This window comes from Mercenaria mercenaria, chromosome 14 (assembly GCF_021730395.1).
Source record: "Mercenaria mercenaria strain notata chromosome 14, MADL_Memer_1, whole genome shotgun sequence".
Lineage (NCBI taxonomy): Eukaryota > Metazoa > Mollusca > Bivalvia > Venerida > Veneridae > Mercenaria > Mercenaria mercenaria.
The window spans coordinates 1,318,342-1,344,993 of NC_069374.1; the positions used below are offsets into that span (position 1 = coordinate 1,318,342).

Sequence of the window (26,652 nt, forward strand, 5' to 3'; positions counted from 1 at the left end):
AATGGACGGCCAGCATTTCTGAATACTGTCGCCATTTTGGTGGAGAGTGTAGGGCAATTATGTCGAACATAATTTTCAGTTTTGTAGAAAGGCTATTAACACTACCAGTGAAAGAAGTTTCGTTAAACAAGAGGACCAAGATGGCCCTAGGTCGATCACCTGAGTAACACACCATAACAGTGTAAAATTATTCTTTAGGATCTTTAGGCCAAGTTGGAATCTGGGTCATATGGGGTCATAAACTAGGTCCCCAGGTCAAATCAAAGGTAAAGGTTAACACTCTAGATACCTAATTTTAAGTTTGAAACTCATGGGAATTGATCAGAATGTTTGTCTTGATGACCTCTAGGTGAGGTTTGAATCTGGGTCATGTGGGGTCAGAAACTAGGTAACCAGGTCAAAGCAGATGTTAAGCTTGTTAACAATCTAGATGTCTAATTGGTTCAAACCTAGCCTATCAAATAATTTGATTTTGACATAACAACTTGGTTGAAATATTCATCCTATTGCTTTTTTCTTGATTTTTGGAATTGCGCTTAACAATTAAATAATTACGGTATTAACTAATTACGGTCAAGTGGTCGTTTTTCGAATAATGAAGAAAGACCCGAGGTGTCACTCCATGCCCTATAATAGGAAACTCAGAAAAAAAATCATTTATTGCATGATGCAAACTTACAGTTAGCCAGATAGGTTAAGTAATCTAAGGACATTCTGATCAAGAAGGATTTCGACTCAGCTGATGCCACATTCCGTCATTTCCGGAAAGCCTTGGCGGCATTCTGCCCGATACTTTAAAATTCGTTGTAAATACCAAATACTGTTTCCAACCAAATATTACGTTATATTTTTTCATCTTTGAAATTCTTTCAGTTCGTTTGTTTAAAATATGAATACAGGAAAATGACGTAGACAATTGACAACATACTATATATAGCACTCTAATCATCTTATTCCTGGAATGTGAATAATCAGGGCTCAAAGTTGAACAAGACACTATTTAATATCCTATAAATAAGAACAGTGGTTTGTTTCGTTTAAATGAGTCGTTTATTATCATTAAAGTAAGTGAAAAATGTACGTTAAATCTGAATATATTCAACAGTGATTTATATTTTACCTAAGTTAAAGTAGAACTGAATATGTTAGTGTTTTTATTTATTTATTTATTTATTTATTTATTTATATTATCTATTTTTTTTTTTTTTTTTTTGTAAAATAGTAATTTAAATTATACCAAAGTTGCAGTAAAATTAGCATTTGTACTGTTTAGCGCTGATAATATTTTAATCCGAGTTCGTATATTTCCGTTTGTTTAAGATTAAAGACTCTGCATCATTTATTTGTATTTTCTTTAGGTTAAGTGAGAAGTCGTGTACATTTCCTACTTTTCTGAAAAATACAAACAATGAATATGGATAACACAGTTAAGAAAAGCATAGGAGAGCTTGCAGGTAAATTTCAATTTCTTCCTCACATATACTAAACAGCAAAAGAAACTATCCAGTTTTATAACTGGGGTATTTTTTATTAAAAAACTTTTAATTTATAAATCATTTGTGTTTTTCATATCACATTAAGAAATCAATAGACCGTGAAGTCAGTAGTCCCACAATAGCCGTTTTGCACAAAATTCACGTGCGGCTGTTATTAACAACGTTCTTTGTGAAATTTTATTGTTATTGGAAATATTGCTAATTGACAAACCGGAAAAAACAGAAAAAAACGTTTTAACATAGCTCGCAACTTTCCTCACGAATTTTGGCACCATCACAGATTGTGATGATTTTTGGCATAACTGAACGATAATGCATCCCCTTTCAAAGGATGCATTTTTAAAATAAAAGTCTGATATAGTTTTGACGTCGAAGCAACGGCAACAGTAAATCTACGTCTTTTTAGCGTTGAACGCTAATGATTTTGACAATGTTTATCCGATTTCACCGGTAAAACGTTCATTGCACTCTACAGACATTCTTTTTTATCACTGAATTCATTTTTCAATGAATTTTAATAAATTAAAACGATTATTCGGTGCAGCCGACCACAAAAACCTTTTCTGACGTCCGAAAATTTTGCCTCGTCCGTAAGATAAAATAGCGAAAAAAGCATGTTTTTAAACGGTGAATTTTTTTCATATTTCCACATTTTGTGCAACATTTATAAACAAAATGATTCATGGAAAAAAGTATGGGGGTCATCGCGTAAGATTTTTCGCTACACTTGTTTCAAATTAAATTTGTCATTAGATTTAAACTCGGTGTTACGTCATCAGACCGTTTTTTTTTTAAATATTGCAGTCAGCGCATAAATGTCTCGGCCAACTTATTTCTGAAGTCAATCGAAATACAGGAAAAAATACACTTAAGTTTTTTCTTAAGGTTTTAATCGATATAACTTGTCCGAAAATAGACAATTAATAAATCAAATATTTCATTACGAGTAAACCCATTATTATCAGTTTTGGCTTCCGTAATAGAATGAAGGAAATATTTATAATATATGCAAGGTACGTACATGATCACTTAAATTGAGATATTATGATTACTTAAGTTGTCTCATATCCTTATTTCATATATAAATATGTTTATCACATGTTTGACGTCGCGGGAGTGTAATAAAGCCATTAAATAAAAATGATAATACACTAGTGTAATAAAGCTTTGACGTCAACGTCATTTACAGTTTAGGCGACGTCGGTCAAATTGTCTTGTTTATATAGTAAAAGCAAGTCGATTTTTTTGATGTTTTGACAAGAAAGGCTAACATGTGATAAAAAGAATATTACATTTGTGACTTTCCATCGTTGGATAAAATTGAGCCTCGTATTTTCCATTTTATTCAACTCGTTTAATAAATTCAATATGAAAAGACACTCGTGTAATATCCTCTATATAAACAGTAATACAGATCCCTGGCATACGACCGACACCACTAACATTCCGTTTCGTCTTTTTCATTTTGCAAATACAGACAAACCTGTAAACAAAGACCACTTTCCGGAAGAAGCTGAAAAGGCTTTGTTGACATTATAGTTCCGTAGTCGTTATTCGCAGATGTTGCTTCTTTTAAATTAAAGGAAAATTGCACTGTTTTATCTCTGTTGGTTTGTATTCACATGGTTGTCTTTGTTCGGATGGAATCTTTAACACAGGTTTGACTGTAGGTGAAATTTGGAAGTTAGAATGTATTTGATTTGACACCGACCTACAGAAAATGAAAACATAACGAACAAGGTGTCTATCATATAATTGTAGCGACTCTGTTTTGTATAACGACCACAGTAAGACTTCATATGATATTCATAAATTATGTAATATCAAGAAAGGTCGTCATCCACAAGAATCAAGTAAATTCAAGTCAAATCAAGTCAATATTTGAGCCGCGCCATGACAAAACCAACATAGTGCGTTTGCGACCAGCAGCATGGGTCAAGACCAGACTGAGCGGACTGGTCAGGATCCATTTTGTTCGCTTTCAAAGCCTATTGCAATTACAGAAACCGTTAGCGAACATCGTGGATCCTGACCAGACTGGTTTGGAGCCATGCTGGTCGCAAACGCACTGTGTTGGTTTTCTCAAGGTGCGGCTCATTTATTGTCGATAGATTTGCATTTGCATTATGTTTCCTCACAATATAGGCGAATGAGGAACACAAATTAACGCTGGGAAAAGTTACTGCCGTCCGATTCGGTAATCTTGACAAAAAGCGAGTGATTTCAAACGGCGCAGACTGGAGTTAAAAGATGACAAAAAATACAGCAAGTGTTCCGTAAAAACTTGGAAGGCGTTTCTTATCAAACCAGCGCCGTTGCCACAACGGAAGTGAGTGAAACTGAGACAGAAAACATCTCGAAACCGCTGCTTTTGAACCAAGAAAATCGTCAGTTTCATGGAAATTCAACAATCCTACTCGAAGTAGAGTCGACTTGATTTAGTATGTATCAACGAGATACGTATGGTAGAGTTGACCGTCTGCTGATTCTGTCCAATATAGTTGTCCAGTGATAATCCATGTCTAAAGATTTGTGATAAATCTGTAAGTTAGTCATTTCGTTATTACGTACCGGAAAACTAACATCAAGATTGTGGCATTTTGCACTTGACTAATGCAGGAATTACCCACGAATTTATATATATTGAGTATTTTGTAAAAATACCTAAGGTTTTTGTATATTCTTCAAACTATTATATTCTCTATTTTTATGACCCTACTTTGGGGGGGGGGGGGCATATAGATTTGCCCTTGTCCGTCCGTCCGTCCGTGCGTCCTTCCGTCCGTCCGTCCGTCCTTCCGATAATGTTGTGTCGCGCATAGCTCCAAAAGTATTTGACGTAGAGTCACAAAACTTTACAGGAATGTTGGTCAGCATGTGTAGTTGTGCACCTGGGGTTTCGCGTCCGGATTCATTCAGTCATGTAGAAGTTATGGCCCCTGACTTTGTAAAAATTGGTCATTTTAGTGTTGTGTCGCGCCTAGCTCCAAAAGTATATGACATAGAGTCACAAAACTTTACAGGCATGTTGGTCAGCATGTGTAGTTGTGCACCTGGGGTTTCGCGTCCGGATTCATCCAGTCATGTAGGAGTTATGGCCCCTGACTTAGTAAAATATTGGTCATTTTAATGTTGTGTCGCGCATAGCTCCAAAAGTATTTGACCTAGAGTCACCAAAGTTTACAGGAATGTTGGTCAGCATATGCAGTTGTGCACCTGGGGTTTCGCGTCCGGATTCACTCAGTCGTGTAGGAGTTATAGCCACTGACTTAGTTAAAAATGGGTCATTTTAATGTTGTGTCGTGCGTAGCTCCAACAGTATTTGACCTAGAGTCACCAATGTTTACAGGAATGTTGGTCAGCATGTGCAGTTGTGCACCTGGGGTTTCGCATCCGGATTCATTCAGTATTGTAGGAGTTGTGGCCCCTGATCTGGGAAAAAATTGTCATTTTAATGTCATGTAGTGGGGGCATCTGTGTCCCATGGACACATTTCTAGTTGTCATATATACTTATATATTTTTTACGCTTTGTTAAAGTATTTTTTTCTATCGCACATTAAAAACGAATGTTAAATTTTATTTTAATTGTTACCTCCCTTTATTGAATGTCATATTTAAAAAAAAACAAAAAAAAACAAAAAAACTAGGAGCAATGTTTGATGAACTCAAGCATACATGGCATTATGGTAAAGTAATAAGAATTGTTTATATCTTCTTTTATTTTGTTAAAGAATCACTAATATTAATAGAATATAATGTTTGTATTTAGTCTTATGTATGTTTTTCTGTACCATACAGGCTTTCATGCTTTGAGATGTTCGTCGATACAATCGAATAAATGTAAATAAACCGTGGCAATCTTCTTGATTCCTAACCCTGGTCGGCCCGGTTACACTTTTTTAAAAAACGTTTATATTTGAACTGTTATTTCCAAAGTCTTCCAAAGTTCGCCGCCAAGAACCAAACAACTACTTTCGGTCAAAATGTGTTTTTACAGACCTGTATATATAACTTTTACAGGGCCGTAAAACACATATTGACCTCAGCATAGGTCAGTAACTGTATAATAGTGTTTTCAGTAGACGGTGCAAATATGATTCAGCGAGCCTCTATGACACCAGATCCGGGATGACTTTTACTTACAACTATCCGTCAAATGGTCTCATATCAAAGGCAGTTAGAAATATTACAAATATTAAAATCCGCGGAAAAAATATGTTCCATAACTCTGAATGTGTATTATCAACGGATACCATATTAGCTTTAATAAACTTTCAGGGTTTTAAAAAATCATTCGGAAAATCAATTTTAGTTGCACACAATGTATTACTGTAAAATCATTTAATTTCGTGGGCATGAAATTTCGTGGTTTTGGTCAAAACGGCAATTTCGTGGGAAAATGAATTCGTGGATTTCAACTTTTGAACATAAAATGAATGGAAATTATATTTGTTCTTTGGGATTAAATTTCGTGGGTTGACTCAACAACGAAATCCACGAAAAGTTAGTCCCCCACGAAAATTAATGATTTCACAGTATTTGATTTAAAAATCCTTATGGATTCTTGTAAAATCTACGGAATAGAACTTCCAACTGTCGAAGGATTTGGGGATACACTTACTTAATTTCAAAAAGAATATCCCGACATAAAAATGTAAGGCACGGGATACGAACACGTAAATCTTGTTAAAGATATTTTAGGTGCTGAATACAATGCACACAGCACAGACACTGATGTATACGCTTTAAATGCCCCATTGAAAACGGTGGAAAATTTTGAAGAAAAAAAAACATTATGACAAGAACAAAAGTTAAAAATAATGTCAGGCGCAGGTATTTGTATTGAACACTTAAAAACCATTCATGGCAGGTCGGGTTGTGAAGGCCTAAAAGTTTTTTTTCGACAGTTAGTGTCTGCTCCCGAGAAAGCAGCAAAAATGTTGTTAAGTAGTTTGAAGAGGCCCGGGCGAGTCAATAGGATACTGTATTATATGATTATAAGTATAAAGATATAAGAAAGACTCTTTTACCGCAATATTATATAAGAATACCTAGTATGTTTAAATTTCTTAATAAGAGAATAACTTTTTACAATGTGTGAACATATATTGAAAAAGCGTTAATATGCGTGAATATTGTTTAAGAAATATACAAATGTAGTAAGTGAGAATTTCCGTATAAAAGTCTAGATGCAGTTTAATATATTGTATATCTATCATCATCCTTTATTATCATTTACTATATATTAAAATACCTAGTATTTGTGTTAATTATTATGTTAATGGATAAGAAACGAAAGTTTAAATCCTAAATAAAATGCTCTGTTCTGTTCTCAGTTTTTGTGGGAAAAAAAATGCAATAAAACACAATTAGTGAGTATCATTTATGTTTTACTAAAGCTGCTTGTTTACATTTAAAATAAATGGATATCAATAAATGATTCAACATTCTTGCATAAAAACTACTTTTTTCACTGGATCCGCCCATGTATAAACGGGAGAAAAATCGTGTGCAAACAAGGCAACTCACGTGCTGTTAACCCTTACCAAAATGAAAATTTTGCGGCAAATTTGCCGCAAACATCTTAGTTCACCAGAACAGAGTAATAAATGTTTGCAGGAGTTCGCCGGTAGCGGCGATCTTTCGGCAAACGTTTCGGTGACTTTGCTGCAAACTCACCACAGACTTTACTGAATTAAGAGTTTGCCATAACATCGCCAGAAACTTTATCACATGATTTTGTTCACCAAAACGTCACCAGAATCTTTTATCTATATTTTCTTCTCCAAAACATTCGCCATATGATCTTTTAATTATCTGTTCGCCAGGGGATTGCCAGAACAATATCACATGACTTCTTTGTTTTTATTGGCTGCATAGAGTTTGGCTCCATTTTCAAACTGCCAAACAACATGAATTATTTATGTTTCTTTACTAAACAAAAACTTCCACAAAAAGATGGATAAATAACCGAAGTATACTGTGTTTAATTCCGTGGATAAATGTTGCGATTTAAGGTTAGTTTTCACATTATTACGCATGCAAAAATAGAATGATTTTTATACGGTTAGCCTTTGTTTATTTCAGACATGTGTCACCTGAAGACCATAAGATACAATAGATTGCAATAAATAATTTAGTAAATCTGCAAATTTATTAAGACATTTGCACACAGAGGAAATTTTTGCAAATCAGTTATCAGCTTTCACAACGGTTCCTTAAATATTTAAAGAGTTCCAAACCAATGTAAGCATAAAATATATTTACTAACGACATACTTTATTATACTAATCTCGTGCATTTGTATTTTTTCTTTATAATTATTTAGAAAAGATAAATCATTATTAACAGATGATATTTTGCTAATTTAATAGACCTTTCTTACTTTTCTTTAAAATATATCCTTTGTTCCTCAAAAACAAAAAGTCTGTTACTTTAGCGCCAAAAGTTTGCAGCAAATTTGCCGCAAACAAATTTGCATAATTGTTTGCTGCAAAGTCGCCGCAAACTAATTTGCATAAATAGTTTGCCAAAAGCTCGCCAGAACATTGCGAGAAGTTCGCCAGAATGGTTTTGGCGAATTTGCGGCAAACTTTTACCATGCAAACTAGGTTTGTCGCAAATTTGCTGCAAACTTCATTTGCATAAATTGTTTGCGGCAAATTTACCGCAAACTCATTTGCATGGTAAAAGTTTGCCAAAAGAAAGTTTGCGGCAAATTCACCAAAACGTTTGCGGCAAATTTGCCGCAACGTTCGCCGGAAGCCTGGTATTTTGGTAAGGGTATACATGATTTTTATTTTTGAAATGCTTTGCCAGGGACGTATGTATGTATTTCTGCGCAGACTGATATTTGGTATCTGCATCTTGTTTCTTCCATAATAACCTCTTCTTGTAGCATTATAGATACAATGTAATCCATAGTATGTTTAACTGTATCAGTTTCCAACCCCAAACGTACTGCCCCCATTAATGTACGCACTAGCTTCTCTTAGAGTTTACTCCCTTTACAAAGCGTCTGTTCAGTTATTGTAAATAACTGTGAATAAATAAGTATCGCGTGTAACTTGTGCTATTGCCCGATTTTAGGTATTATATTAATGATTTTTGTTAGTATCAGTCGGTTTGTTTTTACCTGATTGTTCGCAGAATTCATATAATAAACCTCGAAAGCTAGTCACTAGCTTTGTACTCATCCGTACTCTGTTTGTTCGTACTCAAAATAATTCGAATGTAAAGTTGTTATTCTTAAAATAATTGTGTTCCTGTTTATCAAATTTTTTAGTTATATGCAAAATTATGTGTAATGTAACGTTTGTAATAACTAAAAATAAAAATAAGATGCTCAAAAACCTTCAAATCACGCTTTTAGTGGTGTTGTTGTTATGTGTGCCCCGGTTATGGATATTTAAAACATGTTTACCGTTTCCAAGAACAACAAGAATGGTAAATAAAAAATGTACCGGAATCGTCAAGTCATCACATATGAAAACAATGCATTTAGTCGTCGTGTAATGTTTTTTTTATGCAAGAATAGCGACAATACACGTTTGTTTTGTGTATTAACGCCTGCAGAAGCCCTTGGGATATGTTTGTGACCTCGACCTTCGGTCTCGGTCACAAACAATCCCGCGGGCTTCTGCAGACGTTAATACACAAAAAACGTGTATTATCCCTACATAAACAACGTAAATCAACTGGTCCAGTTTAAACGTTTGATTCTCGGCGTTAATTTACAACGGTACGTTTTGTTCGATAACGGAATAGCGAAAAATCTTACGCGATGACCCCCATATTTTTTTTCCATGAATCATTTTGTTCTTAAATGTTGCACAAAATGTGGAAATATGAAACATATATACCGTTTAAAAACATGCTTTTTTCGCTATTTATCTTACGGACGAGGCAAAATTTTCGGACGTCAGAAAAGGTTTTTGTGGTCGGCTGCACCGAATAATCGTTTTAATTTATTAAAATTCATTGAAAAATAAATTCAGTGATAAAAAAGAATGTCTGTAGAGTGCAATGAACGTTTTACCGGTGAAACTGGATAAAAATTGTCAAAATCATTAGCGGTCAATGCTAAAAAGATCGACGCAAATTTACTGTTGCCGCTAGGGGGCGCTTCGACGTCAAAACTATATCAGACTTTTATTTTAAAAATGCATCATTTGAAAGGGGATGCATTACCGTTCAGTTATGCCAAAAATCATTACAATCTGTGATGGTGCCAAAATTCGTGAGGAAAGTAGCGAGCCACGTTAAAAATATTGTTGGTTGCACCGAACGACTGAATCAAGTTTAGCGCGAACGCCCCAATTGGGATGTTACAAAGCAACTGACGCGCAGAAGATATAGCCTTTCAAACGGCTATTGTGGGACTACAGACTTCACGATTGATTTTTAAAAATTCATCACGTGAAGATCTACAAGTGTAATTTTGGTAAGAAGAAACAATTCAAATTTGAAAAATCGTATTTTTATTTCAAAATATACCAGTTATACATCTGGATAGTTGTTTTTTTTTTGTTGTTGTTGTTGTTGTTCAGTATATATGCCAACCCCTGCATAAAATTCAAAAAAGTACACTGCTTGAGTTTCTCATGAACTCGTTATCTAATGGGATATCTGTCCCAAGATAAATGTACTTGACAAGTATGAGTAAATACCACAACATGGTTATTTTATGGTTTAGAAAAAAATAAAGTGCAGTTTTAAATAGTGAAAGCATTTGTTACGGATTAGTTAATTACTCAAACATTTTGTATAGTTTTTAAGTCCTTTACAATAACCGTATAAGATAAATTCTTCTTTCTCAAATAAAATAAATCTCCAAAATTTCTACAAGAAGTCCTTTCAAAGTTAATTATCAATATGTTTAACATTAACTGTCGTACTGAAAATTATTGTCCCTACCATTTTTTGAAATTCGTTCTCGAATTTCAGCGGGTACTTTAATATATAATCAATTGATACTTTTACTTACATAACATATTATGAAGAATGTTTTAAACCTAGCCTACTAAATAGTATTATACACAAATGAGTACAACATAATACCTATATAATATGAAACAAAACAAGTTAGTTTAAAGTGACATTATGAGCGTCTTACTGCACCTAGTGTGTTTTTGATGAATGTTTTATAAAAGCAATTTTCGGTTGCTGTGCTTTTAAATGTGTCAAATTACCGATAATGCCACAAAAGTATTTGAAGTTGATGCTTTAAAATAAAGAAATTGGACCAATAAAATGATGGTTCTTTTCTTCAACCTTCTACGCAGTGATCTCCCTTACCTATCGGTAGAGATTTCTGAAGTTGAAAGGAACCCAGTAGGCATTTGACGTCGGTTAGACGTCGTATAGACGTCGGGCCCCGACGTCGGATTAACGTTGGATTTTGGTTGGATTTGCAAACCGTTTAGACGTCGGATTCCGACGTTGGCTAGACGTCGCAATCTGACCATTTTCCAACCAAACTCTAACCACTTTCCAACCAAAATCTGACCAAATTTTCAACAGAATTTGCAATCAAACAAGTTATCAACACATGTATTTTATTATCTTTATTTCACATGATAGCGACATAAGTCTAATATCATAAATTCAAAAAAGGTAATCCAGTAATAGAAACTTTCAAGTTTAGTCATGTCTGCATGATTCTTCAACTCCGCTAAAATTCCCAGCTGAAATGTATAAAATTTGACAGTTTCATCATTTCATAAAATTTGAAAACTTATACAAGTATGCTAGAGCTATTACTAAAGAACATAATTGCTACGTGCAAAACAAACATGTTTTATTTTAAATTCTAAAAGAAATCTCTATAACCTCATAAAATGTAATGAAGTTTTATGTTAAACGCAATTGATTTTTAAAGTACATGTAATAAACATAATGCATCACACTAAAAAGAATAACTATTAAACTAAGTACAATTTTCAAAATTCTGCTACTCACGTTGCGGATTCCTTTGTATAAAGTATTTATAAACTTGCTCTATCTTATCCCACAAAATATCAAATTACCGGAAGACTTGTGTAAACCGATGCAGGCTTATCTCGCAAACGCATGACTAATAAACAACATGTGTAGAAGAAGATCCTTAGGTGAATTTAGAATAATTTATACATGTGTACAGAATGCAATTTTTTCCTGAACAGTTTTAAATTGGTAAAAAAGAAATCCGTTTCCGAAAATAGACAATCTCATGCGATTTTGTAACATAATTAATGATAATGTTTGATGTGCGAATGACCTATTATTTATAAGCGCATATTCAGGCATAACTGTCTTTAAACTATACTAGCAAAATTACACCAGTTAATTTCATAAATGAAAACATTTACACAGACTTTCTAACCAACCTAATTCCAACGTCTCCTAGACGTCTAAGTCTGACGTCTATTAGACGTCGTGGTTATGACGTTGGTTAGACGTTGGATTCAGGTCGCCGACGTTGCGACCAAAATCCAACGTCTAACCAACGTCGGTACGACGTCAGGTGTTTACTGGGAAGCGACTCCTGCATTTTGACTTTTCTTAAAATAAGAAGAGTCATATTTTGAAAGTTATTTTTTCGTGCTGGTAACGGGAAGACTTTGCTATATTGGGTTAAAATCTATAATTTCCTTCACCCTTTACACACACACACACACACACGCACACGCACACGCACACACACACACACACACACACACACACATCTATTTGAGTTGGATTTTTACTTGAAAGATGTGCATAATTTCACTTTAATGTTCATTTTTATTATCACAATAAACGTTACGATTATACTTGCTTTTGAGTTATTGTAAGACTAACTACATATTTAGAAACCATTATAACTTATAAATCGCGGGTATTCATGTATAAATCAAGCAGATGTCTACATCAAATGTTAGTCGAAGCGCATTTTGTTCAATTGCACATGACTTTGCAAATTCCATACATGTATAATACCCAGAAAAACAATCCTATCTTACGTGACATCAAAACACTGCGTGTCTGTGTATTATATAAGTACCTATCCTTAATTGTTGATCAGTACTTTAAAGTCAAAGTTTGTACGATCATACATTCCTTTGTTATCACAATATCTTTATCCTCTACACGACATATTATATGCGATTGACTAATATCAAAAGTTATATATGTTGTAGTAAATAATAAACCAACTCAACGACTACAGACTGAATTAGTATATAATCTGGCTAGATTTTTGACAAGGCCTGTCTGTGTCGAAATAGGAAGCCTGGAAGAATTAAACATAACAGGCGCAACCAGCGTCATACAAGAAGCAAGAAAAGCTAATTACACGGCATATCGATCCCAACAAGAAAATAGTTCAATTATTCTAACAAATGGAACGCATTAACTGCCTTTGTGTGATAATTATTAGATCGCCATGTGCCATTACTAATATATTCGGTACAAATAATAATTTGTTATGTAGATAAAGCAGTTTGTTTTGAACATTTGCTAGTTTGTCCAGTACATATCTTAGGTTGTGCAGCAGTGAGTGTGCATTCACTAGTTTCCCAACGGGCACACAACGTCATTTCAACGTTGAAATATGGTTGAAATATGGTCAGGTCATAAGACAACGTTGATCCAACGTTGATTCAACGTCGAACTCTCAACGAAGAGATGTTGTCGAAAATCAACGTTGTTTCAACGTTGAAATAAGGTTGATCTTTCAACGTCGAAATATGGTCGAAATTACGACGTTGTTTCAACGTTGAAAAATTGTTGATATCTGACCGATGTCAGAGATATAAACTATATATATATGCATTGTCTTGCCGATTCTTTTAGTTTGAAACAAAACATAATTCAAATAGCATCTACAAATACCTATGTAGTATAAGAAATCTACCTCAATTTTCCACGAAATAATGAACATGTATCTAAACTGTTGGTGAAAAATATGAAATTAGATAGACATGTTGGTTCAAAAGTTTGATAATTTCATTATAGAACAGGTAAAAAAAATTTTATTGTATTTTCAAAATACAATGTATTTATTAGTGTTCCAAAATTCATGAAAATGGACTAAAACCTGTAGATGATATTTTTGCACTTCCCGAAAAATGTTCCTCATTGTTATTGTAATTTGGGTGTTGTCTAGCTCTCTTCGAAATGGTTTAATTACTTTTAATAATAATATTCATACATTTTAAAATATTCGGGATGATTATACTGGGATTTGTTGGAAAAATTTATAACACGGTTGTAACCATGGTAACCAAAGGTCCATCTCTCTCTACACATGTTATCTATTAGTCACGCCTGTATCCTGGTATTAGGTTACACATTAATTCAGTTAGTCTGATAGAGGTTTAAGCTGTTTATACATCATGTATAAAAGAATGGTGCAGAGGAAGTGAGTACAATACTTTAAACATTATTATAACTTAGTAATTATATTCATCAATAATATTATATTTAAAAGACTGACGTGTATGTACTTTAATATCATTAGTTTTTTTAATCTGCATTTTTCTTTAAAATCGACTCATACTTAAAAACTTGGAGGGGATATAGCTTAATCAGAAAATGTTGATAATATTTTAAACGCATCCATTAATTGTTTTATCAGCACTTTATTCATCATCACTGTTTTTGCATTTTTATTTAATTTACATGAACATTTTAAATGATAATTGTAAAACACTCAAATCCTTTAATACATTTCAGGTGATACCAGTTGTTTTGCCGTGATGACGATTTTGAGAACTAAGCTATTAATGGACTTACTATGTTATTTAGATAAAAGAAGATCACAGATCTATGAAATAAAGATCAGAAAATATACATGCTGATTACAAGTGCTAGATAAATAAAAAACAATGCCTAAAACACCAGTTCTTTTATATTCGCTGGATTATGGTTGGAATTCACATTTTAAACAGACATTAATGCCTTATTTTTTCTTGTCTAAAGACATCATTATAATGCATCACAAAAATGTCTTTTAAGATACGTCATATTTCAAATTTGAAAAACCGTCGGGATTTCAACCATATTTCAACCACCAACCGTCAGGATTTCAACCATATTTCAACGTTGAAATATGGTTGAAATCCTGACGTTGTTTCAACGTTGAAATTTCAACGTCATTTCACCTTTCAAATCCAACTATATTTCAACGTTGTTTCAACGTTGAAGTCTGACGTTGTTTCAACGTTGTTGTGCCCACTGGGTTTGTGCTGTACAATTAATATCCCATATATAATATTTATATTCGGTACAAATCATAATTTGTTGTGTAGATAAAGCAGTTTGCTATGTACATCATTACGAGTTTGTCTGGTACACTTGTATCTACATAACAAATTATGATTTGTACCGAATATATTGGAGAATGCACATGACGAACTATTAATTGTACAGCACAAACTAGTGAATGCACAGCACAGCCTAAGATATGAACAGGATAAACTATTCTAAATACATAACAAACATCTTTATCTACATAACAAAATATTATTTGTACCGAATATATTGGAAAATGCACTTGATTAACTATTAATTGTACAGCACAAACTAAAATATGTGCAGGACAAACTAGCAAATGTACTTAACAAACTGCTTTATCTACACAACAAATTATGACTTGTACAGAATGTATTGGAAATGGCATAATTATCACATAAAGGTAGTTTTGGCGTTCCACACTAACAGTAACAGGAAATATACGCGGCGACTTTTTATACCAACCACACGACACTATAGTGGACGTTACATCATGACATATCATTGCTTTTTTTCACTACAAACATTAGAACATTCTTTTGATAGTACGTTCATCAAATTTAAAAAAAAAAAGAGAGAAGAAAAGAGCAAACTCGACTAGCCAGATACAGAGGAGTCTGAGGCAATGTACAGTTTCAATACCGCATATATTGATCATAAACAGTTCAAATGTCAAAAAGTCTATCCTCTTCAAAGGTATTTTTGAAAATGGTGTCGTTTCCTTCATGGCACTTCTTCCTTCCTTTTAAACAGAATAACATAGATCATACTAACTTCTTTTGTGGAAACAAAATTTAGACTAGACAATGCATTTAAACATACATTGTAACGCATAATATCTTTAAAGTGTACTCTTTATGAGAAATATAACAACATTCTCAAGCGGTTGTTTAATGGATTTTACAATTTACTTTGAAGGGTCGTTCTGGTGCTCAAGCCGTTTTGCCCTAATCATAATGGGCTTCTTTGGGTTCCTAACCTTTACGCTTTGCGCGTAGACATGAGTGTGGCAATCGTGTGTATGACAAGACCTGAGGGACAAACTGCTTTGACACCCAACACAAGCAAATCATGTAGTTTTGCTGATTGGAATGTTTCACAATCAAATCTGACATCGGAATGTGATATACCAGAGGTTTGTTCTAAGATGGAAAGAAATCCATTTATTTAAGTAATACTTTGAACCAATAAATTATACCGTTTTTATTAATAGTTATAGTAATATACAACCCATCAAAGTAACATCATTGGTCTAAATAAAACCAAAGTAAGTATGAAAGTGTATGCATGAGATTAATTAATATTTTTCAAATTAAAATGTGAAAAAGTGTTTTGGTGTTGTTTTGTATTTTGTGTCAAATATTATGTACGAAACAGATATCAAAACTAGATGACAGATTTGACTGGGACAAAGAAACTCAAGGATTTATACTCGGTTCCTTCTTTCTTGGGTATGTACTAACACAATTGCCAGGCGGTTGGTTGGCGGGAAGGTATGGCGGGAAACACTTGTACGGATGGAGCATGTTTGTATGCGCTGTTGCAACATTACTCACGCCATTAGCGGCACGGACAAATGTTGCTCTGCTTATAGTTATGCGTGCCGTTGCTGGAATATGTCAGGTATTGTATCATTTAGTTATTACTGCTACTGCTGATGATACACCCAAGTACTTGTATAAATGTTTATAGCATATATGCAAATGGAGAGTTCAAAGTCATAGAAGACCACTTATAGGTTTGGCATATCTCGACAACGCACGTCCTCTTTGAAAAAACTAAAGAAGCTTTTAAACGTAGAAAATCTTCCTCAGATGAATTAATTTTGACTAAATATATAAACTGACGGTGTGTATAGAGACCAATACATTCATGAATAACAGTAATTTGTTAAAGACCTGCTCCAGTCCTACCTTTTAACCTTAATTGTCGCTGAAAAAGCATGAAAATCCTGACTATGAACAGTGACAAAATAGAGTCTGTTTTATATAAAATTCTATATAAAATACCTATAGTTGTGCGTGCTAAAGTGTGGCGCGTGGCCGTTAACTGTTACCTATTATCATCATCGGTTGCACGCACACAAAAGAATTTGAATAGCCGTATAGCGGGGCTTTAAATACAACTTTTACGTTATTAGCTCGACTATTACGTTTTACGTTATTAGCTCGAAGAATACTCTAGCTATTCTACTCACCCTGGCGTCGGCGTCACACCTTGGTTAAGTTTTTGCATGCAAGTACATACAGCCATCAATTAAAGACATATAGCTTTGAAACTTATTTTTTCTTTTTCTAGGTCAATTACCAACCTCACTGGGTCAAGTCCCATAACTCTGACATGTACTTTGAGCAAATTATGTCCCCTTTTGGACTTAGAAAATTCTGGTTAAAGTTTTACATGCAGGTTACTATCTCCAAAGCTAATGCAGATATTGAATTGAAACTTCACATGTGTCTTCGGGGTTATAAAACTAGTTGATAGCACCAAGTCCCATAACTCTGACCTTCATTTTGGCCCAATTATGCCCCCTTTTGGACTTAGAAAATTCTGGTTAAAGTTGTGCGTGCAAGTACAAACAGCTATTACTAACAGGCATATAGATTTGAAACTTATTTTTTCTTTTTCTAGATCAATTACCAACCTCACTGGGTCAAGTCCCATAACTCTGACATGTATTATGAGCAAATTATTCCCGCTTTTGGACTTGGAAAATCCTGGTTAAAGTTTCGCGTGCAAGTACATACAGCTATTACTAAAAGGCATATAGATTTGAAAATTATTTTTTCTATTTCTAGATCAATTACCAACCTCACTGGGTCAAGTCCCAGACCTCTGACATGTATTTTGGGCATATTATGCCCCCTTTTGGACTTGGAAAATTCTGGTTAAAGTTTTACATGCAAGTTACTATCTCCAAAACTAATGCAGATATTGAATTGAAACTTCACATGTGCCTTCGGGGTTATAAAACTAGTTGATAGCAGTAAGTCCCATAACTCTGAAGTGCATTTTAGTCAAATTATGTCCCCTTTTGAACTTAAAACTCTTTTGATATTTAACCTTTTTTGGTAATATTTTCCTGCTTCTGGGACAATATTTCAAATAGTCGAGCTTGGCTGTCTTATGGACAGCTCTTGTTTTATATGGTAATGTACGTCTTAAACTAATGGCAAGAATTACATCATACTTGGTCTATAGCATCCAGACATAAACCTTCCTTGAGCTTTTTCAAATAATATGTCCATTTTTTGGACTGTTAGAGCATAACCTCTCGTGAACGAGGTGATGGATCAATAACAAATTTTGTCTGTAGCATTAGTGTAAGTTCAACGAATGGCTCTGCTTGACCACATTTAGGACCGCCAGAGCTAGAAATCTTTTACGCGACTGCTTTTAATGGACAAATTGGTGTATCACATAAAACGTGGTCTGCAGCATCCTTACATATTCTTCTCTTTATTTTTCAAATGGTTACGCTTGACCTCATTTAGCGGCCATCAGAGCTATAAAAGAAACAAAAGACTTTTAATAAGATCTTCTGATGTACCAACATGGTCTTAAGCATCCTGTTATGATACTGTCATGATTTAGTTGTTTTTTTTAGTTGTTTTTTTTTTTTTTCAAATATTTCAGCCTAGCCACTTTTAAGGGCTGCAAGAGCTTAAAGTAAAAGTAGATCAAACAATTTTCACATGGCTCACATGATAGAGCTGCATGAAATGTTGACTATAGCTTCCTGATATGATTCTCTCTTAAAGTTTTTTCGAATGATTTTGCTCGACACATTCAGTGACTACCAGGGCTCAATATATAAAAATCTTCAAATGATTTTTTTTTTCTCACGAACCGCTTGACGGATCGTTAATAAAGTTGGTCTGTAGCATCAATGTGAATTACTCTCCCAGATTTGTACAAATAGTTCTGCTTGGTCACCTTTTAGGACCACCAGAGCTAACAATAAAACAACGCATTAAATGCTCTTGTTAACACTTGTATGGTCAGCTTTTGTAATTATTCAAATGGTTTCGCTTGGTCTCTATACACAAGAAAAAGAAACTTAAAACTTATAAAATGGCCCAAATGATAGATCTTCAGCAAAATTAGTCTGTAACATCCTTGTGCATAATTTACTGTTCAAATCAGGTTCCTCTTCACTGCTTTTTGGTGATGTGACAATGAAACAAAATAGAAAAACCTTTAAATACCTTTTAAAACATCGCGTAATAGAAAGTTCTAAAAGTCACGGTCCTCTTTAGACCCACTGGGCTTCATGTTAAAGTATCTATCCATTCTCTGTTTAAAGGGTGTGGTCATTCCATGTATGCAAACGTTGCTATCTTATTGGATTCCTCCTTTGCAACGGAGTACATCCGTTGGTTTCGTCTATGCTGGTAAGAAATTATAAATGATTTTCATCTTTGATGTTAGTATGAAGAATACTTAGATATGCAATACTTAGTTTTGTTTACATATTTTATACAACGAACTACTATTTGACCATAACGTTCTTCATACCTGAAAGAAATCTATATTATTTCTTATTACATACTCGTTTCTATTCCCCGTTAAGTTACACTGGTACCGGAAACGTCAATATTTTTCCATACACTGACGCCTGAATTTCATATCGGGTGTGTGACGTAATTCAGTGTGTGTTGTTGCACTATTTTTTTTCTATTTAGTTCAGTATTGTCAATCCTATTCGGGCTATTGAACATATTTATGATATTTACATAATATTTATACGTGTAGATGCGTATGTAATAAAAAGGTTATTATCTTTGCATCGGGAAATATGCACTCGTTCTTCAGCGGAAGAATATTGCGCTCCTAAAGTCGCGCAATATTCCCGCTGAAGAACTCGTGCATATTTCCCGATACAAAGCTAATAACCTATAAATATTATTCAATAAAATAGGAACTCAAGTTGGCGTAATGGTAGCATTTCCCCTCTGTGGTGTCTTATGTGTCGATGGTTTCGATGGGGGCTGGCCTAGTATATTCTATGTATTAGGTAAGTCTTTTATATACTAAGGTATGTCATTACAATCCTGATATAATGATGAGTAAAATTTACAAATATATAAGCTGTGTAAGCCTTTTGTTATTCACGAATTGCTTGAAAATTTCCTACACGAGCATATGACCTGTTTTACAGCTGTAAAACGTATGAAGAAGAAAATTTAATATGACATGTGATATATACAATGTAGCAAAACATATTAATAACAAAAGAAGAATCATCCGGCCCCACTGACCTATAAGCCTATAAGTCACTATCGAAATATAATAGTAATAATATATATACACACTAAAACCCTGCGAGATCATTTATACATGTTTAAATAAATAGATTTACGTCTATGCAAATATGCTTGAACTAAATATTTTGCCAACTTTCTCACATTGTCTTTCGTCAGAAAATTCATCTTTTCAATGTCTGATAAGTCTCTAAAGCAGAATCATGTATTACATCACGAAATAGTTGAGTTCGTAAGTCATTGTATTTGGAACAGTGTAATAAAAAATACGTCACATTTTCAACACTTTTGCAAAGTCTGTCATTGATGGCTTCACCTTATACCTTCCTGTCTCAATACGAGGTAGGAGTATTCCACATCTGAATTGTGAGTAAATAATCATGAGTAAATAACCTACAGGTGAAAAGTTTTCAGAAATGCAGGTAAATTTTATATTACTACATATGTATTTTTTACATTGGGGTCTAAAAAGCTACAATAATTTTACATACGAAAACTTTATTTCATAAAAACTACAGCTGCAAAATAGTATGTTTTGTTGTCTGTATGTATGTATATTTGTATGTTGGCCAATTTTAAGACATCAGAAAATTGCATTAAATTTTAAAGGATTTTTAATATACTCTTCACACAGTTTTGAAGTTTGAAACACCTTTTTTTTCAGGTTGTCTTGGTATAGTATGGTTTCTAGCTTGGATGTATGTGGTGTCTGACTCGCCAGTGTCACACCCCAGGATTTCTGAGAACGAAAGAGAATACATTGTAGACACGCTTAAATCGGAGTTAGATATAAGTAAAAAGGTATCAAATAGTGTCAAACACGTTTGAACGAAGCGTTTAGGTAATCACTGTATTACTACAAAACAGCAATAGAAATGAGTTGGATAAAAAATCTTCTAATACACAATGTACTAGTATACAGGTCTTCCAGGATAGGGCCTACATATTACCGTGAAATTAGCCGCGCCATAAGAAAACCAACATAGTGGCTCTGCGACCAGCATGAATCCAGACCAGCCTGCGCATCCGCGCAGTCTGATCAGAATTCATGCTGTTCACTTTCAAAGCCTATTGCAATTAGAGAAACTGTTAGCGAACAGCATGGATACTGACCAGACTGCGAGGATGCGCAGCCTGGTCTGGATCCATGCTGGTCGTAAAGCCACTATGTTGATTTTCTCATGGCATGGCTCATATGCTTATACGTATTAAAGATGTACGTTTATATTGGAAGCACAATGTTAGTAACCCGCGGCATTTAGAGAATTGCCTCCGAATTACTTGCCTATCACCTGTACGTGCTCGAAACAAAGCTTGGTGAAATAGACTTTATAGCCTGAGGTATGAAAATCCGCTCGGAATATCTTGTTATAGTATTTGGTTTCTGGTCTGTATCTTCGGGACTAAAGTGGTGTTTTTTTGTTGTTACAATATTGAGTGCATGATTTTGTGCATGTGATACTGCTTGCATTACGTATGTAAGGGATTCAGCTTGCAGTGGTAACGTTTATTGGAACATGCTGGTGGCGATTGAGAGTTGGATCATATAGACCTTTTTACACTGACCTATTTGCTTAGCAACGGGAAACAATTTTCGCGCATGCGCACTCTACATAGGGCAAAAAGACATGACTGCACAATATAAATTACGTTAGAGATATTATGCTGTCAGACCGTTGAAACAAAAAATAACAAGTCATACAGCTAGTTTAACCATTTACTCGTAGACCGTGATGGTGTATCAAGTAGACAGTAAAAACCTGAAAATAGACATATAAGTTGTTTTATAACAAATGACCATACATGTATATACGTGTTACATTTGACCTTAAATCTTACATTTAACCATTTATACTTTATATATAGCCTTAACAATGTTTAACTGCAGATGTCAGCATTCAATTATTATAGCAAACCTACTAGTAATAATTTAACCAATACAAAATGCACCCATGGTTCGAATATATTTAAGAACGAATCCATTTCAAAAACACCAAGATATGCATACTGAGCAATGCAGAGCGATATAATGTACATATACTCAATACAAATCATGTATATAAACTGATATACCCAATAACTTACAGCATGTGGGGGCATAAAGGGTTTAAAAGGATTGAAATGTAGCGAGAAAATATTTCTGCCGCCATGAAATCATACCACGAGGAAAAAACACGGAAACAGCAGAAAAGTAAAAACCAAATTGAAGCGAAAAGTACCGAAAAGAGATTCGGCGGTGAGTGATACCACACAGAGGTATCACAGTAGATGAGACAGCACAGATGTATTCTATTCTGGTCAATTCGATCAATAATGAATTTGTTTTACAGTAAATATCCGCCGAAAGACAAAGGAAAATATATGTAGATCTTTGCAAACCCACAGCATTATTATTAATGATTTTGGATTAATCAAAGTGTTATAAAATAAATGGATTAATGGACTATTCATTCGGCAATTTTGATCTCGAGAAATTAAGGTTAAGAAAAATGAATAAATAAAATGATATTTTCCATGAATTTGTGAAGTAATAAAAAAGATTTTGTTTTATTTTCTAACGTGGTCTCCCATAACTTACCACATGTCGCAATTAGCTTACACGATACTTGAATTATAATTAAAAGTCGAAGTTGAAAATAAAATGTTCAGTTAATAAAGTTCAGCCTTTGGTTTGTATCCGATTATACTCAAACGGTAATCAATTCATTCAGTATTTAGAAAATAATAACAATAATAATAATCTTAAAATTATATTAGGTACTTTCCTTCAGTGTGTATAGTTATAGTCATTGATTTGATAAATATCTTACGGATTTAAATTTTTTTTGTAACTACACATTCATCTTTTTAAAAGGAAATGTCCATTAAAGTTCCAATGTATATTCATATAGATTTTGAAATACTAGATATCACGTGAAATGTTTATTTTTTGGTTCACAAAACACGTGATGTATTAATCTGAGTGCGTTCTTTATGGCATTGATGACCGAAGGCATTAATGTATATCGCATCAAAGCCATTTTATTTGCTTCAGTAACTTTTATGGTCCGCTCTAATTAGGAGACACTCTCGAAATTAACTTACGGTCTTGATTACCCAGGTGACATAATGTCTTATCATGTCAATTGCATAATAGTTACGCAATGATTTCCGGCATATCACTTTAAACAGCATTTCAGTGGTATGGAGCCGCGACCCCAAAGTATGTAGATGTCATTTAAGGCGGAGAAAAATATATATTTTACAACTATATGAAGTTGTGGGAAAAACAGATATAATCAAATAAGTATATTTTATAGCTCTTTGATATAATGAAAAATATGAAATTTCTAAATGTAAGGAACAAGTTTTATATTTGTATGATGTGTGGAATATAGACTGGAATTGCATGTTCTTTTCTGACGAAAATAAGAATAAAGCAGTCGTTTCAGGTAAGGTGTGGTTAATTAACATACATATCTTTAATCAAAATATACTGTATAATAAATTACTTGACTAAAATTATCTTTATAATGGCAAAACAATTAGTAATATAATGATAATTTTATGTAGGTTTTCTTATCGTTGAGTGTTCTTTTGCCACACGTAAAGCGCGCATGCGCGTTAAAATCAAAACATCCACGGGTCAGCGTAGCAACCAATAAGTTGTGTAAAATCATCTATATAACCACCCCTCTTACCCACCCCTCCCAGTGTTGTACTACCGTTTACAACTCCGACGCTTCACCAATATATCCCTTTATTTATTTTGATATACAATATTTTTTTTAAACAGTGACTTAACCATAGCAGATTTCAAATTCTTCTGGGACTTGGTTGTTTATAACTGAAAACTTTACGAAGATAGCCATGTCATCTAGAAATCTGTCAAAATTGATATCTAAACCAAAACGTTTGTCTGCAATTAACCTGCAAAGATTATATTATGCAAATAGAAAATCCTCGAACAAAACAGGTAGATTTAGTTCAGTTTCACATGGGTTAGATTTGTTATAGATGTCTCTTAACGGTCTTCGTGAGCTATTTGCAACACAGCATAATGGTGATTACTTAGTTTTGTTACCATATCCTTATATATTTTGTTGCCATAGTTGACAAGTATTTAGTTCTTTTAACATACATTTAAACTTTGTTCCTGTTAACACAATGAAGTACCGGTAACGGTAACATGAATGTTCTCTTTTCAATGCATTTAGTAATATTCAAAATTCTGCAAATATTTATTTCTAGGTTAAAGAAGAGTTAATGCACCATAGTTAATACCATTTCACCAAATGTTACATTTTACATTTTCTTGTATTATCATTATCATCAAAACAAGTTGAACTTATTGTGACGGAAATGGACAAAAAATAAAAAGTAACAGTGTGCTGTTTTGACATAATTTCAGTCCTCCAGTACGCCATGGTCAAAAATATTTACATCACTACCTGTGTGGGCAATCATCGTTACTCATACATGTGCTGAGTGGGGAGCATACACGTTTTTGACCAACATCCCGAGTTATATGGAAGACGTTTTAAAGTTTGATATCAAAAAGGTATAGCCTACATTATTTCTTGTGAGGTCGATATGTGGATTTATCGACCTGATAAAAGCGATATCGACCGAGGGCGAATTGTTCGTTCTTATAGTGCATAATTTTGTTCATCTTGAACTTTAGTTTTTTGTGTACTATCGTTTCAGGCGGGATTTCTTGCTTCTCTGCCGTACCTTGGATTCTGGGCAGTTACGAATATTTCGGCTCATCTTGCTGACTGTCTACGAAAACGAGGCTATATTTCAACTACTACAGCAAGGAAAATTTTCAACAGCATAGGTAGAATAAAGACCTACTTTTTTCATTTAAGCATCAAGTTTCCTATTCATGCATTGGTTATACTGTTACTGCATTTGCATTGTTTTCTTATATTCATGTCTGACTTGGAATAATAACACTATTAATTCATCAAATCTTAAAGCACTACTCGTTAGAAAATTATTCCTCCCATTAAAAAAGCAGAATGTCTGTTACTTTTTTCTATCACTTCATGATGGCTATAGCATTCACAGTTTTAGATGAAGCGAAACAATTAAATTTAAATGACAATGCGTTTTGTTTTATCGCCGATTTATTTTACTATTCAATAAAATTGGAAAATTATCCTGAGTCAATGTACAACTTATGTAAAAATTTGTCGTATCGCTAACGTAAGGTCATGGTCAAACTATTTTGACTGAAGGAAAGACAGAGCAACGAACGGGCATGTAAATTGACAACAAGAAGTAAAGTACACTACACATATATATGGTCGTTGAATGCATTCTGTGTATGCATCAGGTTTCATAAAGATATTTTTTGTACTTACAAGTATTTCAGACTGGCAAAAAAATGCATATTTTGTCTGTTTTATTTTGTTTTATCATTGTAAAACAGTTTCACGAAAACACCTCGGAAGCTGTTCATGTTACCGCAGAACAACCCTATAATGCTGAATATCTGAAAGTATAATTTCAACGAAGTGTATAAGTATTGCTACCTTTATTTCAGGAAACATGATTCCAGCAATATTTATTGTTATAATGGGAAATGTTGCCGACGACCCAGGCATTGCAGTTGCCATGTTGACTTTGGGTGTGGCTATGTCCGGTTGCCAGTACGGCAGTGGTTTTATAGTAAACCCAGTGGACATTGCACCAAGATACGCTGGGATAATTCTGGCAATTTCGAACACAACCGGTTCACTCGGAGGTTTCTTTGCACCACTTGCTATTGGAATTATAACAGTAGATGTAAATATTTTAATTAGAATCTTTCAAATATATTCACAGTAATTACATTATTAACGCAGTTTTACATCAGCACCGTTCTTAATAGTGCCCTCATCTTTATTGTAAGACGACTCGTTTCATTAGCAATTCATAGAACTGTTTAATGTTAAAAAAAACTGTGTCAGCTGTTTTTGGGCTTTTCTGTCAACTCTTTTTTAATTTTAGAAAACACGAGAGCAGTGGAAGACAGTATTCTATATTGCAGCCGCAGTCTACGCATTTGGTGCAATATTTTATGCCATATTTGCTTCGGGTGACTTACAGTCTTGGGCTCGGGATGAGACAGATAATCGCGTGATTGAAATCCAGGATGAAACGACGAAGTCTGAAGTGAAAAATATTGAAGAGGAAACAACACATTTGTAGATTGCAGTATGGACAATATCCTATGATATGACTGAAAGTCAATGAACGACCAGTACTTTCTTGAAACAGACGCGAGTTTAAAATCTGTACAAATCTTTTGATGCATTATGCTGTTTCAACTGTTGCAAAAGCTGACTATTTTAGAACGTATGAATATATACATGTGTATGTAACGTATAACGGATGCATTCAAGTGAAATATTACAACAGCTGTAATGGTATTACTATATTAATGGTGTTGATACTTGTATTATGCATTCTGGTATACTTATTGGTGATATGGTAGCTAAGTGCTTTACGTAGAATATACTATCAAACTATAAAAAGGATAATTTGTTTATATGATAAGGAATGTATGTCAGAATCAATTCTCTACTCCCTGACATGTCAACACTATACTGGACTGAAAATATTCCATTAGGACTTTAAAGGAATAAAGACAGTTTAAGACAGGTGTTA

At 33.9% G+C, this 26,652-nt stretch overlaps 1 protein-coding gene across 1 annotated transcript; it reads left to right on the forward strand.

Annotated features, from left to right (window-relative positions):
• The first annotated feature begins 1,231 nt into the window (after positions 1 to 1,231).
• Positions 1,232 to 26,652, forward strand: LOC123528319 (sialin-like). The gene is made up of 10 exons (XM_045308054.2): positions 1,232 to 1,454; positions 15,671 to 15,887; positions 16,130 to 16,375; positions 19,059 to 19,146; positions 19,674 to 19,769; positions 20,681 to 20,817; positions 24,407 to 24,556; positions 24,703 to 24,835; positions 25,547 to 25,788; positions 25,993 to 26,652. The coding sequence occupies exons 2-10, from the start codon at positions 15,753 to 15,755 to the stop codon at positions 26,191 to 26,193; spliced, it is 1,428 nt and encodes a 475-aa protein (XP_045163989.2). The 5' UTR covers positions 1,232 to 1,454; positions 15,671 to 15,752; the 3' UTR covers positions 26,194 to 26,652.

Coding starts and splice junctions, on each gene's coding strand:
- LOC123528319 (XM_045308054.2), top strand. CDS start 15,753: ATGAGTGTGGCAATCGTGTGTATGACAAGACCTGAGGGACAAACTGCT. Junction 20,818..24,406: donor AGTTAGATATAAGTAAAAAG/GTATCAAATAGT, acceptor ACATAATTTCAG/TCCTCCAGTACGCCATGGTC. Junction 24,836..25,546: donor GAAAATTTTCAACAGCATAG/GTAGAATAAAGA, acceptor CCTTTATTTCAG/GAAACATGATTCCAGCAATA.